General features: G+C 41.2%; 1 protein-coding gene across 7 annotated transcripts in view; it reads left to right on the plus strand.

Moving 5' to 3' along the window:
* TSNARE1 (t-SNARE domain containing 1) overlaps positions 1–16,679 on the plus strand; it is a 520,265-nt gene that overhangs the window by 176,418 nt on the left and 327,168 nt on the right. For all 7 annotated transcript variants that reach the window (XM_054057786.1, XM_054057779.1, XM_054057785.1 and 4 more), the window contains 2 exons: positions 3,506–3,583; positions 11,759–11,828. In XM_054057786.1, the coding sequence (XP_053913761.1) occupies positions 3,506–3,583; positions 11,759–11,828 (148 nt within the window). The remainder of the gene's footprint in view (positions 1–3,505; positions 3,584–11,758; positions 11,829–16,679) is intronic.

The following is a 16,679-nucleotide window of genomic DNA, read 5'->3' on the forward strand; positions in this document are numbered from 1 at the left end:
CTTGAACTGCTGAATCCTCCATGAATAGTTACAACTCTGCTTGATGTGTGCAAGCAGGAAATTGGAGCAGTTAAAGCAACCTCCTTGTTGCTATTTTCTGTGAGAAAACCAAAGTAAAATGAGAACTAGCAGCATAATGTAAGGTGAAAAAAAAGTCCAGGGGCAGGAAATGAGCACTTGCAGCCTAGAAGGCCAACTCTGTCCTGAGCTGCATCAAAAGAAGGAGGTCAAGGCAGGTAGTTCTGCCCCTCTACTCCGTTCTGGTGAGACTGCACTTGGAATACTCTATCCAGTTCTGGAGCCCTCAGCACAGATGGGACATCGACCTGTTGGAGCAGGTCCAGAAGAGGGTCACAAAAATGATCAACGGCCTGGAACACCTCTCCTATGAAGAAAGGCTGAAAGGGTTGGGGTTCAGCTTGGAGAAGACGCTGAGGAACCTTATTGTGCACTCTCAGTACTTCAAAGGGGCTTATAAGAAAGATGGAGAAAAACTTTTTAGGAGGGTCTGTAGCAACAGGACAAGGGGTAATAGTTTTAAACTAAAAGAGGAGAAGTTTATACAAGATATTAGGAAGAAGTTAGAGTGGTAGAACACTGGAACAGGTTGCCCCAAGAGCTGGTAGATACCCTATCCTTGGCAACATTCATAGGTCAGGTTGGATGGGGCTCTGAGCAACCTGATCTAGTTGAAGACGTCTCTGCTGACTGCAGGGATGTGGGACTAGATGACCGTCATGGTCCCTTCCAAACAAGACCATTCTATGATTCTATGGAATTGCAAGGCAGATTCAGTGCAGTGTTCCAGGTAAAGTTTTATCCAAGCATTGCATTTTCAAAGTAATTATTTCAGAATTCTGGCCAAAGGTTGCATCTGCCTTTGTTTTTTCATTTAATTTGCACTTATTTGAGGTGTGAGGTTGTGGCACTCTGTGTTAGATATTTATGAATCATGAGATTTGAAGTCTTCAAAAGTCTTTGAGAGGGAGTTCATCTTCTCACACTTCTCTTGCATTTGTCTAAAATAAATATGCTGAGGCTTAAAAAGTTAAATATTTCCACGTCTTCATAATATGATCCTCACACTTTGTCCTGTTGTGTTTTGCCTCTTTTCCATAAGGGAAATGTGGTAGAGGGTGAGCACATAGGTCTCGCCATGTCCACCCAGGAGAGTCTGGATAAATTCCACTCTCCCAAATTAGCACTTGAATTTCTGGGTAGAAAGAACTGTATAGTCCAACTCTGGATGCATAGTGTTTATTTCCCATGGTTTTGTGGAGACTCTGAAATGCAGGAATGCATAGTTCGTACAATGAAATTTGTGCTTCTTCTGCGTTTTGAAGCATTTGGCATATTTCACCCTTGCTTTTGGGGTGGTTTTGGCATTTTAAATCCTGAATCTGCAGGAGCATTCTCACATGTGAACACATTGAAAGCTTAAGTCCATATTGTTTAAGGGGTTTAACGCAATGCTCTTCCTAGCTGGGTATTTATAATGAAGGACTTGAAGGAATTTCCAGCCCTGGTTTGGTTGCATCATGGTTCATCTGAGGCTTCATTCAGAAAGGCATCACTGGGCCAAGCTAAACATCTGCTGATGCAAATTCAGTTTTCCACAAAATGTGTGGACCAGTTCTCTTGGCATATGCAATTAGAAATTTAGCCAAGCTGAAGCCATGTCCTGGCCATCTATCCTCCTGTATTATTAACCCAGAGTGTATTGGCAGACTGAAAATCCAGGAAAAACTTTCTTTAACTGAGGTCAGTGCAGTCTGTGAAGAACTAAAAATCTTATTCTGTGCTGCTCTTTTGTCATTTTAATGAAAGCAAGATCTCATTAGTAACAAGTGGATCTCACTGGGGATGGGTAAGCCCAAGCTAATTTCTTGTGTTATATAGCCTCATATATAAAGAGAAAGAAAGGAATGTCTGGAACAGCTGATTTGGAAGGAACTGCAGGAAGAGTGGGAAAATCTCTAGCAGTGAGCTCCTGTGCATTTGGATTAAACATCACTTAATGCCATGGATTTGTGTCAACCTGACAGACTGATCCAGGACTTTATTTACAGCTGGTATAGGGCTGAATCGTCTCAGATGAGTGCTGCTATGGGTGAGATACGTGAGAAGCAGTGGCAAATCCCCCGATTGCATTGTTTGCATCTGGAGCTTGTCCTTAAGTACCAGGGGATGCATCCTCAGGACCAACCTCAACAGTGCATCTAGTGGGCTTCTTGTTTTGTTCAATAATCTTGGTTTTCATCTTGCTCCAACTATGACCTTCTGCTCTTTCAAATGCAGGTTAGGAACGTGGTATTTTAGCAGCTTAGGGAAGTCTGGTTAGGGGATGCAGAATATGTCACAGTCACAGTCTGCTGACTTGAAAATAGGAACTGTAGCCCCATTTGAGTTTCTGCGATGCTTCTGCTCAGAGTGGCTTCCTAATAGCTCTGGTTGGTTGATTATGCTGTTGTGTGTCAGGTGTAGAAGCCCTGTGGTGCTTTGGGACTTGGCCAACATTTCAGGTAGAACAGTTTCTGGGAAACCTGCAAAATCTGTCGCAGTGGGAGGCAGAATGGGGCTAAATAATGGAAATATCTATTGTAAAGCTGCCTCCAGAAAGCTGGTGCCAAAGACTTAGGTATAAATGAGTCTTTCTCTGCCACTATAGCCAATCAAAACCCAATGCCCGTTTAAAGTTTATTTAAATGTTGTATACTTTCTCTGTAATATGGCCAAGTCCAGCCTCATATCTGTCCTCTGGGGATGATGAAGCTGTGAAGGAGCTCAGGATAGTTTTGTATAGTTCAGTGTTGGGAAATGAAGGCACAACGACAAACTCTAAACCAAAACCCAAGCAGTCAAGACCTTGTTTCAATTTTCTCCTTATAGGGCAGATTTGGGTACCTTGGCCAAAGTGGAACTTGGGGAATGAAGCTCAGAGAAGTCATCTTGGCAGCAGCAATAGCAGTTCCTGGTACTGACTCATTGACCCTTGCAGTTGGGAGTATCAGGAAGAAAAAGGGAGAAGAGGAGGCTGTCTTGGGGGCTGGAAGATGAATGTGTGAAGGACCCATCTGGACTTCCATTTCTCTCCTGCCCCAAGAGCTTTGAGCCCATGGCGCATTTGTGTTCTGCTCACTGCTTCCTCCCCTTTTCTAAAGGCAAGACCTGCTCTCATCTACTCCTTCTCTGGAAAGCAGTACTTAACCATGCTGTTGTGCTTGTGGTTTCTCATTCATTTATAGGTCTGATATTCCCACTGAATGAATAAGTAAAAAAAAATTGTATTCTATTTGTTAGTAAACCCTGCAAACACTGTCTATATTCACGTCGGCTGTATCCATCAGATTGCTGTAACATTTTTTATTGCACTGATGGTGCTAGACCATCTAGTTGGGGTAAATTTTCAGGGTGAGGAGGAGCCTTCATCCCTCTTCAGTTGGGACATGAGCCCCTTTCAAAGTGATCCGTTGTTGATATAACGTCTCTCTTTTTGTCTTTACAGCAACCCAGATTGATCCGAGCGAACTACAGGAACTTTTTCAGGAAACTTCAGCCAATGTCTTCCGAATTAACTCCAATGGTGCGTATAATGAAAGGTTTCCTAGTCAATTGTGCTGTCCTGCTGATGACTTGTATGCATGTACGCAGTGTATAACAGCTCCTATTGTCAGGGAGCAATATTAATACAGTTTTTCTGCTGCTGCATCTCACAAACACCAGCACATGTCCGATACACAGTTTTTTAAAGATGCAAAAATATTCCACCATATGTTCCATTAAACAGGCACAGATATATTCCAATCCTTGCTGAGACCACATCCTTTTCTATTTTTAATTGTGTCATCTGTTACAATAGGGAGTTAGAGCGCAGAAAGGTGGAAAAAGACAGACTCTTTTTTGAATATGCTGCAGCACTACTGTGTTCACAGCCTGTCATATGATCTTGCAAAACATCTATCTCCCTTATAAAAACACCAACACCAAAACTCTTCTATTAGTCTTCACTCTGTAGGTTCAGCAGGGATGCTATTCCTACTCATTTCTCCCTGGACCCTGGAGATGCAGAGTGCTTGTCTACTTTGGAGGCATTCTCTGGCTCATTAGTTTTGTTGGGTTGGGTTGGAGCGATAGATAGGCCCTAATATTGCTGAATAGTAGTTAATATCATGGTACTTCAGTTCTAAAATACACTAGTGTCAGACAAGGATCTAAAATTATGGAGTGCTGATTTTATGCTGGACCTTGAAATTGCTTCTGAGTCATCTGGACAGCTTCTCTGTCTGGGCTCTTCTCTGTCAGCCAGTCCTCATGGACACAGAGGGCTGGTCTAGGTTTAAAGAAAGGATCTCAATGCCTCCTTATTTCTGTAATCGTTCTCCACATGTCTCAAGGGTAAGTCTTGTATCCCTGTAGAAAGGAATACTTGCTGAAAGAAGGATGGGAAATAAAAGTTCTAAAACATAGTCATCTCTTCTTTAGAGGAATTGTGTATGCTCCATCTGCCAGGAAAACTCAAGCAGCAATTTTTCTATGATTACAAGGGACTGGTAGATTTGAGTTTACTTTCAACAATCATTACTTTGAGTTCAGGACCTCCTGCAATCTGGATGCACCTTGTCCCACGAACTGTAGGCCTTGTTGCTTCTCTCCATTACCTCAGAAGGTGAAGGCCTGAAACCAATGTAGGTTCTGGATAGGCTCCATGAAGTTATTCAAGTGCCCAGTTTGCTGTAAAATCAGAAGGAAACTAATTCACACTTTCCATCATGCCTTGGGATGGAAACACCCTATGAAACAGGACAGGATGGCTGCTGGCTGGCTATAAAGCTATTTTGAAGAAAAGAACTGTGGGTACTGGGCGACCACAAGTTGAATATGAATTAATAGAAATCATTTTGTTGTCTGTAATTACCTCATGGGAGGCTGTAGAGTGGATGAACCCATAATCTCTCAGAGGTACATTGAGGAAGGATGAAGGGCAACGCACATCTGAAACATAGGACATTCCAACTCAATATGAAGGAAAAAGTTCAGACCATCAGAGTGGTTAAACAGTGCAACAAGAGCCTGGAGACTCTGTGAGATCTCCATCCTTCAAGATATTCGTAGCTGGACAAGACCTTGAACAGCTTGCTCTTAAGTGGACCTTCTCTGAGCAGAAGGCTGGACTAGAGACCTCCAGAGATCCCTTCCAAGCTGCTTGAGTCTATGATACTTTAGTAGTTTGTCAGAACCTCAATTACCCCACATAGAAGATGATTCTGAATGGGTTAAGAGTGAAATGGGGAATGCGCACTTCATGTTTATTTATTTTTTATTATTTTTCAGAGGAGGGACTGATAAATGCATTACACAAACTGTTGTTTAAAATACACTTGGTTTTCATAGTTTTTTGATAATCTGCTTGGGTGCCACAAGTTCGACAGCTTTTTTTCACAGAGCAGAGTCCTAGAAATTCAGCCATTGACAGTCCCCTTTGGGTTGTCAGTGGTATTTCTCCACTGGCATACTGGAGAGCAGTGGTGGGATTGATGGTGCTCGAGGTGAAGAACAGCCATGCTCTGTAGAAGGTTGGGAAATTCATAGAATCAGAGAATGGTTAAAGTTGGAAGGGATCCCTGGAGGTCATCTTGTCCATTCCCTTTGTCCAGCCTCTTAGAGCTGGTTGCCCAAGACCATGTCCAGACAACGTTTGAATGTGTCCAAGGACGAAGATGCTACAACCTCCTTTGGCGACCTGTGCTGGTGCTGACAGTAAAAAAGTGTTTCCTGATGTTCAGAGGGAAACCCTCACATTTTAGTTCATGCCCATTTCCTCTGATCCTGTCACTGAGCACAACTGAAAAGAACCCAACTCCACTTTCTTCTTTCTCCTTTCAGGTATTTATAGGCATTAACAAGAACCAACCTCAGCCCTCTCTTCTGCAGACTGAATGGTCCCTGCTCTCTCAGCCTTTCCTCATTGGAGAAATGCTCCAGACCCTTCATTATCTTTGTGACCTTTTGCTGGACTGTCTCCAGTAGTTCTTTGTCTCTCTCTGAGAACCCCAGAACTGGATACAGCACTCCAGGTGCAGCTTCGCCAGTGCTAAGTAGACGGGAAGTATCACCTCTCTTGACCTGCTGGTGATGTTTTCCCTAATGCAGCTCAGGATACCATTCACCTTCTTCACAGCAAGGGCACATTGCTGGTTCATGATTACCTTGTTGTCTGCCAGAACCCTCAGGCCCTTTTTCCTTAGCTTTTCCTTGAGAAAATTCCAATGCTATGACCTGGGCTTGTGGCCACTATAGCAACTTGAACCTTTCAGCTGTAATCACTGGTACTTTATTGCAAATGGGTGTATAACCACATCCATCTTGGTTGCTCCAACACTAACAGTTTTACTTTGCCAATGGAAGTAACACTTCTGCTTCCAAACCAAGGGCTCAGTGTGAAGTTTTGCAACCTGCTCATAAAACTGCATGCTATTAATATCCAAACAAGCCAGGTTAGGGCTGACTTGATATTTCTCCTGCTGTAGTGGCATTCACCCTGAGAAACGCTTAAGATGAGTGGCTCATATTTTTTTGAAATGTCACAATTCAATTTCCACTTTTATTCTTTGTTAAAATTATATTGATCCATTCAATTAGGTTTTGAGCAATTTTTGATGGTCTTTGTTTCTCCTCTTTAGATGGTATAGAGTGAGTGATGATGTGCTTTCTGTTAAGAGTTGTCTGTGTCGAGTGCTCTGTGAAGCAGGTAATGACAGTGTCTGTACTTAAGACTATTTTGCAGAATTGGAGAGGGTACAGAGAAGAGCTATGACAACTGTTTGAAGTCTGCAAATCAGACTTTAAAATGCTTGCTATCTGAACTTCCGTTTGAGACATCTAAGAGGACTTGATCGTGATGTGTAAGAACCTCCCTGGGACAAAAGACATCAAATAGATAGCATAGGGCTCATTAATCTAACATTCTTGCACGTAATGAGATCAAAAGATAGGACTCAAAGCTAGACAAATTCAATCTTTCTCTATGAGGATAACTAGCCATTAGAACTGGCTATTGAGGGGACGTGATGGATTTAGCATCGCTTCGAACCTTTAAATCAAGATTCAAATGTCTTTTTATAAGATATACCTTAGTCCAGATACAGTCTGCTGTCTTGATGTAGGAGTGATGGAACACAATTTCATGGTAGGAAATCAGATTGGATAATCAGAATTGCTCTCTCTAGTCTTTAAAAATCTATCACTCTATGAATTTATAATGCTTTTTAAGGTGATTTTAGGTTGAAGAAATGCCCATAAGGTATTTTACTGTTGTTGCTCTTTTCACCACCCATATTATTTTTTTGTCTGCTAAAATGAGTTTCATTCAGTGTGTGTGTGTCTTCTTCATAGCCTTTGCCCCAGAAGTAGGTACAGCTTTTCAGCAGAGGGATGCTGAGTGTACTGCTAAGATTTGGTAGAGCTAATCCACGTTAGGTAAAGAACTTTGCAGGGTTATGAAATGGGAAAGGATGCCCACGATCCCTTCTGCCCTGTGCAACTGTGCCATATGGTCTTTTCAGGAAACACAGCAAGGTCCATCTCAGATCATGTAGCAGAAGTCAGTGCTGTTGTTTGTCTACCACCATGCATGCAGCTGAACATGAAATGAGTAGCTGCATTGCAGATGTTCACCAGATGATGGTTTGCACTCTTGTTGCACTGGGCATGGTGTGTTGGACGTCCTTCAAGGTTACGTAAATCCCGTGTACGGATAAATCCAATGTATGCATAAATCCAGATCCTATTTTTCCTTCTATCCCTGTCTTACTACAGCCTCTTGTGGATTTCCCAGGTTCCCCATTGTGTTCAGACATCAAACCATGCACCTGAAATGCTCTTTCACCTCTTGGGATGCTGGAGATGTCACAAGCTACCAATCCTATGTCTCTGTAGTTTAGGTTCCCACAGTGCCAAGTTGTGGGAAGTCTTGGCTATATTTTTTCTGTCTTTAAGGAATTTCTGTTTTCAATGAAACAAGAAGTCAAATTTGTACTGGGATTTTAAGCCACCATTGACTTGTATTAACAGTACAGAAGTAATAAACACTGCATACTTTGTATCTTTTCACTTTACTCTTTTTTTTTTCTTTTGTTTCCCAGAATTCTGAGCCTTTGGGATGATTAAAATTCTTCTTGGGCAGTTCAGGACTTGCCTCCTGAGTAAGGGAGATCTTTGCAGCTCTGAGCTGATCTTGGCTGATCTCGCATATAAATGCCTCCTGTTCACTTTTCCTGCTATGAAAATGGAAATGTTCCTCATGTGTTGAATAAAAAAATCATAGCCAGGACAGCTGGTTCTGTTTATGCGCTAATGGATCGCTTTCTGGCCAGGTGATGAGTTTACAAACTCTTTTTAAATCCCACTTTGTATAGAATGGTCAAGGGGTAGAGAGAGCTTTTTCCCATTCTTAGCATCTTCCTTCTTTCTGTCTAATTCTTTAGGGATGGTCCCTGTCAAGCATAGGGAAGTTTTGCTGACAGTGATTTGACTTATGCAAGCTTAACGGGTTTTTTTTGTTTAGCTAATTTTTCCTTTCAAAGGACAAAAGAACCCCACAAATTGAAGCTCAAGAACTGGCTGAATTTGTCTTATCGATGGCCTTTTTTTTACTCATTTTTATGAAGGCTTTGCATTTCTTTCACTGTATGGCTTTTAGCTGCCTCTCACTAAATGCCTTATAAATAAGTAAAATAAATAACACTCTCAAAATAGGACTTGGTTTGGTGTATCATGTCTGGAGGGCTGATTGGTGGAGAACATACTGGAGAAATCTGGCAAGATGGAGAACCTGAGCACTCTAATGGGTCTCTTCTCCCTCTAATTCCTGTTTTTTGGTCATTAATGATTCACAGTGACAGGTTGGTGCCATGCAGAGTTCCATCACCTTGATCTGAGAGGCTGAGCAAAGGATTTTTCAGCATCCCCCATGTATGATAAAGTCTCTGTTGTCATCTCAGGATGGTTTCTTATCCCTCATTGATTTTAAAGATTGCAACGGCATAGACAACTGGTGCCAAACTCTCAGTTTATGTAAATCGGTGCAGCTCCAACAGCAGTGATCTCTTCAAAAGTCACCTCATCTTGGGGGATTAGCATCTTTCAAAAATTAAGTGTACAAGGCTTTTAAAGTAAGATGTCTGTTTTAACACTGGCTTCACAGCCTCTCTCCAGCACAGCTTGATGTGTTGCGTCTTTGATACTGCTCACATGGTCAGAACTGGTAGATTGAGAGGGATTTTCCATACCCAGCACAGGAACTAAATAGATTTTAACAGAGCATTTCTTGGCCAAATCAAATTAGATCCATCCCAAAATAGCACAGTCCCCTAAAGACCTTGGAGACCCAAGTTTGAGTCTTAGTTCTATTTGCCGGATAAGAGCCATTATCAAATGCCAGCCTCTGGCTCTTTCGGAGTTCCTATCTTGTCATTTTAGGATAACTGATCTTTGTGTAAGGGTATAAATATTATTCTCCAATTAAAATATTAGATAAAATTTTAGGATGAAAACTTAAATCTGAGTCATTTTCTCACCTGAGTGACAAGCATTTTCCTCTTTTCTTGCATTACCATCTCGAGTTCTTTTGTGTATATTTCTCTTTTAAAAAATATTTAGCAAATGTGAAAGCTCTTGAATTTGCATTGGTGTAAAATGGTGCTTACGTGAAGTCTTGAAAGATTTTGTGCAATAGGAAAACTGCTTCCTACTCCATTTTTCTCCAAAGCAGACAGTAGCTAAGGTCTGCACTGCTTTTGCAGAGAACTGTCTGTGTATCAGACCTGTCTTCTACCAAGCTCATCTTCATTTGTAGGAAGATGCTGGCAGAGTAGCTTTCACTTTAAATAGTCCTGATTTTGCAGCTGAGGTGAGAAAGGTGCCTGGATGCTGTAGCTGCTGTTTTCCCTTCTGGAGTTGCACACATGACATTAGCACATTCTTAGAAATTCAGTGCCCTCATAAATGCTTTCTCTACCTTGAGTTGCTGTCTGTTCTCCAAGGACCAGGTGTGCTTTGTCCTGAAGGTTTGATGGGCCCAGAAGTATTTTTAGATGATGCAAAATTTTGTCACTGAAATGTACAGTGTATAGGTTGCATGGGAGAGTAATTTGTTAGGATTGTGGAGCTGGGAAGGGAGGGAATTACAATATCTACAGGATCTCTGCAGCATCAGTGCTGTTCTCCAAGAGAAACAAATGTTTATTAGTGAAAACTCTCAATTTATTTTGTAAAACATTCTGCTTTCAGCAAAGGACAATAATTATTAGCTCAGTTATAGACAATGTGTTGGGGCTTTATTTTACTGAATTGCCAAACACTACACTAAAATCTGTTATTTAGATCTATCAAGCAGGGTGAAAATATATAGTGGTGTTTAAACTTGTTTTGAATATCCATGTTGTCCAGGCACATTAGTTACTTTTTGTGCTGTTTGGTGACTTTTGATGTCAACAGTGAAACCCAGAACAGTGGAGGGGATTTTGTCTGCTAGTAGAAAAATAGTAAAGTTACTTATTCAAAATTATAGGCCAAGTCCAATCTGCAGAGTCATTAAAACAGAGGATTTCTTACATTTCTATGGAAATAATTGAGCCATGTTTGCAGTCTGATCCTTTTTCCCCCTCCTTAATCAAAGTGTGACTAATAAGGGGTTATGAGTTTTAACAACTAGAAGTGTCCTGAGAAAATCCCACATATAAATATTAAGTATGCCATTTAATTAGCATCATCCGTTGTGGAAGAGCTTGAAGTACTTTGCATACTTGATATGCTAAGTCCAAAAGTAGTGACCTGCTGTTAATTTAAGAGTGAATTTGTGACAGTGAACATTCAAGAGTGTAAAAAGGCAACAGTACTACTAGTTTTCTGCCAGTTTATACTGGCATATATACACACATACAAACAGGTATATTTCTTAAATCTGAAGTTACTATTTACAACATGAACCATGTTTCCTGCTTTCAGATGTCTTTAGGACAGACTGTTCTCCTCCGCTGATGGAAACATCCAGGAAGCTCTATTGCTCAAAGAAAAGAGATGTTTGCGCCCAGAGAAGTCATGGATATCCCATTGCTGGAACTGTTCAAGCCCACACTGGATAAGGCTTTGAGTAACCTGATCCAGTGGGAGGTGTCCCTCCCCATGACAGGGGAGTTGGAACTGGACATCTTTAAGGTCCCTTCCAACTCAAACCATTCTATGATTCTATGATGACAGTGAAACACCCCATTTTATTTGAGCCAGAACATAGAAAGTATTTTGAGTATTAAAATCATTAAAATCTGGAGCAATGAGATAGAAGATATCATAATGGACAACAGTCTACCTCTTAATCGATATTCAGAGCTATGAATAATTATTATGCAATTTCTTGACTTTACATTGATGGCATGTATCCAGCTGGAGATGCGCCATACACAGTTCTGTGGGGCTTCAATGTATAGAACACTTGAGGGGGATTTTCGCACTCTCAAGTGTGCTGTCCTGATCTCCTGGCAGAAAGCATAACTGCCTCCAGCCCTGGAAATTTCACGCAGTTGCTGTAACATGAACAGTTAGAAAGTTTGAGGCTGGCAGAGTCAGAGATCTGTGCAAGGTCCATGGGATGGATGTTTTCTTCCTGCTAAAAGTGGTCATGTCCCACCATGTCATGGACCATGACATGTGGATGCGTAAATGGTACATCCAAGGGACTCAGTTTATCCATTGTTGTTCACAGTGACCTCTCTGGAAAGAAGCCTTCGATCTCTGGGAACCTCAAATGATACTCAAGAGCTTCAGGATGGACTGTGAGTTGCGTTTGAATTGCTGCTGGTTTCTCTCTATCTCACCTTTTCTTCTGTCCTTTTTTTATAGCTGGACACTTTTTTGTCAGTCTTACTTCATTTTGTTGTTTTCTTTTGGTGATTAATGATGATAGGACATGTATTGACCATATAAAGCTTTGCCTGTGCTGGTTTCAGGTGGCAGAGAATGGTAGGTAGATAACAGAAAATGTTGGACCACAGTGAAAGAAAATTTCCTGTGGTTGTGTACATGTTGTTAGTTTTTGGTGTTGGTTGGGTTTTGTTCCTCCTTTTTTTTTAATTTGTATTGAATGTGAAATCAGACTAGGATGCTTGTGAAGCTTTTTCCTTTCCTTATTTTTTTTTTCCTACCTCCAGTATTTGCCAAAGATCATGAATCTTAGAGAAAATAAAATGTAAGAAGCAAAGGTATTTTATAGACAGAAAAGTGTGTTGCAATGTCAAAACCTGCATCACGTGGCACAACACTAAGAAAATGAAACTTCAGTTTCACTTGCAATAGATCCAGTTCATTAAACTCTCTCTTCTAAATACGTGTATACACAAACACGCACAGTTAGTTTTCATTGTATGCATGCTAATTAGATAATTAAAATGGCTTTTCCAAATGTAGCACAATTTATTAAAGCTACTTCCCTTAATGCAGCTTGCATACAAAAATCAAGTACTTAGGATATGGCTCTGATTTTGTGTATGTGAATGCAGTTTCTACTAAGATTTGGCTGTGAACAAAGGGGAAAATTGGGTTTCTCTTTCTTTATATTGGCTCTATACACTGTAATTTGCCTGATGGACTTGACTGACCTTGGCAATGCAATATAAACTCCCAGATTGGTTTGCAGTCTCTCTCCTTTTCTCTCCAATCCATTGCTTTCATCAGTGGATCAGATCTGCCTCAATTCACATATATTCTGTTTTGCAAACTCGAGGATTAAAATTAGTAATAATAATAATAGTCAGAAAATTTGGAACTAAATTTAGGAGACTGGAGAGGATATAAGAGTAAAAAAATCTCTGTGGAGTCTGATGTAATCTGGAAAGATGTTTGCATGTACCAAATTACTTGTAGTCTAAACCACCTTAGTAACTTCTGGAGATCCTTAACCCAGGAAAGCCTTTCTATCATGCAGAGTAACTATTGTACTTGCATTCCTAAACTGTTCTTTTTTTTTTTTTTTTTAATTTAAGAATAAATTCCTTGATTCTTCAGAGCACTGAAAAAACATGGCTAGATAATTTTCTTCTTTCCTGAGCAGTTACATAAATAGATCCATATTGCTCTAATTGCAATAATTATTTTTGATCTCGGAATTATCATTAATTGTCCAGATAGCTAAATGCAGCTTATTTTTGTTTTAACTGTGCTCTCCTGCCCCTGATGTCAGCTCTAGAATTCCTCCAGCTGTCTCCTTCCACCCTCCTGTTCATCCCCTCTTTCAGGAGGTCTGATTTTTCCCATCCTGATTTTTGACTCATTGCATCTCCAGACCAAACAGTTCCAGGGTGTCCAGCAGAGGACCAGCAGCTGTTGTCCCCTCAATCCTCCCATTCTTTCATCCTGTCCTAACATTGAACATTGATGTATCCTTCACATTGCCCCCTATTTCATCGCCAGATGCATGCAAACAGCCTTGAATGCTCTACCAGCACCTCTGCCTGTGTCTCATGGGAGCTGCACCAGCAAACAGCAGTATGCCATGAATCACAAGAGCTGGCAGTGCTGCATATATCTCTATGTTCAGAAACAAGTAGAGGGTCAGCTCTTCAGGTGAGACCTCTGGAGCAGTGTTTTCTGCTTTCTCAGCTGCAAATCATGGCTTAATCTTCCTCCTTTGCCCCTTTGCCCCTTTCCTTCAAAGGTTGATGCACGTTTCTCCTTGAAAATCCTCTAACTTGGGAGATGGTTGGTGAACAATGAGTGAACGTTTGGTAGGTTATAGCCTTGACTATTAGAAAAATGGTACTGTTTGTGGATATATATAGTAAAACTACCACAATTTTACGTCCATACTAACTAGGTGAATGTGACTCTGCCTAAAATGACACTGTTAGGCAGGCAAGGGAGGGCGGTGCCTTTGAGAATAGGGATTCATGGTGAATAGTAGTCCTGCCACGTAGGACATTTAGCCAGCATAGTCTGTGTAGTGAAAAAAATATTTGCTTACCTAGATGCAGGGTCCTCCTAAAACCCCAAACCCAAATTTGCCTCAGTCCTTTAAAAATTCATGCAGACTTTCTGCCTCTTATGCACAGAGTTTATAAGAGCATTGAATGAGGACAGATTCTTACTGTCAGACTGGGCTATTCCCTTTTCTGAAATGGTTTTCCTTCCTTTGATAGCTGAGTCATTCAGAATAAGGACTGTGTCAGTGGCAAGAGAATTTGTGAGAGTTCATCTCAAAGAAAGTGAAAGGTCTAGTCAGCAACACAGGCTGCAAATGTGTGAGTAGGGTGTGTATGAGGCTCCACAGTGAATAATCATGGTCAAAACTCTTCCCAGCACGAGCACAAACACTTGTGTGTTACTTGCTTGGAGATGGAAGCCCTGGCAAGCAAAGTGTGAATGCCCATAGAAAGCTCTAGATGGAGTCGGCTGAATGCAGTTGACCCTGGATTAATTGGGAAGGGAATGGGAGTAAAAGGGAAAAAAAAAATGATGCATGGAACTGGGATAAGGAGCTAAGGCCAGTAAGCACTGCTGACAGCTTTCTCCAGTGAAGCCTGTCTATGAACAGCTTGTTAAAGTACTGATATGTAGCAAGAAAAATTGACTGATATTTTTTCCCTGACCCTTGGTTTAATAATCCGAGCTCCCAAGGAATTTATCTGCCTCCTTAGCCAGAGAATTTGGAATGAATGGGCTCTCCGACATTAGGCATTGAAGGTAACTATCAAATGCCCAGATAAATTACTGTGTCCAAGAGTCAGTGAGAACCAATCTCTATTCTTGTGAGTGGGTATATCTGGTTTGTCTCCAACACCCTCAAAAAGAGACTAGAAATGATCCTGGACAATGCTCTCCAATATGTATGACATACTGCACTGTATCATTCTTTCCCGTGTTTGTTCATTACTGGCCCAGCGCACCAAGAGTGACAAATGTGTTTGTCCAGCTGGACACAGAGGCATGGATCCAGAGGCATCCCCTTTTGACGCTACAGTGAGGGTAAAGCTTCCTTCCTTTTTTTTTCTCCTGGCAAGCAGCATTTGGTAGCTACCTGGTAGCCATGAGTCTGAGCTTTTAGTGGCATGAAGGATGCTTCATGCCCTTTCTATGGAGGCTTATTGACCACAGCAATGATCCATGCTGTCTAAACCAGGCTTCCTGCATTGCTTAGCTCGCGGAGGAGTATATCTCCTTATTGGACATTTGGCTTTAGCCCATCGCATGCATAAGGTCAAGAACAATATTGCCTTGAATAACAGTCATAGCTTACTACCTTTTCTAAGTGTGTATGGGATGTAGTCCATGTGGCATTTTTGGATCCTTTGCTAGACGCTAGCAGGAGAATTTTCTTATTTAGGGAGGAGTTAATAAGAAGAATATTTTCAGGGCTCTTAGCACTGATGAGATTTTTTTTAGTGTGTCCATATAGCAGAATGTTTTGATTGCTCCTGATTTGAAGAAAAGCCAAAATTCAGCTTCCACCTTCCTTCTCCCATTGGCATTTATTTTTTTTTTAATGTGAATGTTATTGAAATATGTAGGGGTGTTTTTCTGCAGCTGAGTGAGGACTCAGCTCTACATCTGCACAGTGTGTGAAAATAAACTTGGTTTTCTGATTGAATTAATACAGCAGTCCTGGTTAAGATGATGCACAGCAGAGAATTCCTATGGCCACAGTCTGTGTGTCCCCTTTGAGCATTATTAATGAATTTATACCCGTGAAATGCTCACTATCTGTGGAACACTGGCAAAGTGCATGCTTTTTGATGTATAATACTTTAGTGATTTTATTAAGGCTATGTTGCAGAACTGATAATGGTGCAAAGGAGTTTCGAAGTATTTTCTGAACAGGAAGCTCAGTTTGAGTTCTGAACTGCTTGGAGGTGAGACTAAGGCAACGGTACTGGAAGAGGCCAAAAGTGAAGCTTTTGAGTTGCTGCTCAGACTTGCCTTGGGGCACCTGTTTTTCCTGAGCATGTGCCAAAATGCATATATGGTTTCCCATACTCTTTGCTGGGATTAGAATGAACTCCATCTTCCTTACCCTCACCCAAGCAATTTGCCACATCACTTTCTGAGGGGTGAGTAAAATCACTTGATCCATTTATTTTGCCATAACACAACACTGAAATCAAGTGATACTTATAATGAATCACCACCAATGCAACTTATACAGGGTGCCCTATTTGGTGTGCTTTTGGGAAAAGAAGCATGCCTTGTCCAAGCTTGAAGCCTCTCTGAACAGCAAAAGTCGACTGAAGAATGGCAATGAGTGCTTTAGTCCATAAGGTAATTTACTGGATTTGTAGAAAGACTTTTGAAACACGTTGGCATTAAGGACATCATCATCATCATTAAGTCCATGACTGATTGGACCCAGCCATGGTGCTTGCTTGACACATTTTATTCGTATCACCTTTGTTATGGATAAGACAACTACGAGTTCGTGTGTACGTGAGCTCAGTCAATGGTGTTTGTCAACCTTCAGATCATTCTAAGATTGATCACTCTTCAGGCTATGGAGATGCCTCAGTGCCTGAGACGCACATGGCCCTGGCAGTTTTGGCACAGGACTTGCTGTTCCTCCACTTGTGAAACAACAGCTGTAGGGCTGGTGGCACCCTAGGACATCTCAGGCAACACTAGGTGTCCACCTGAATAATGTG

Source organism: Cuculus canorus, chromosome 2 (assembly GCF_017976375.1).
Source record: "Cuculus canorus isolate bCucCan1 chromosome 2, bCucCan1.pri, whole genome shotgun sequence".
Classification (NCBI taxonomy): Eukaryota; Metazoa; Chordata; class Aves; order Cuculiformes; family Cuculidae; genus Cuculus; species Cuculus canorus.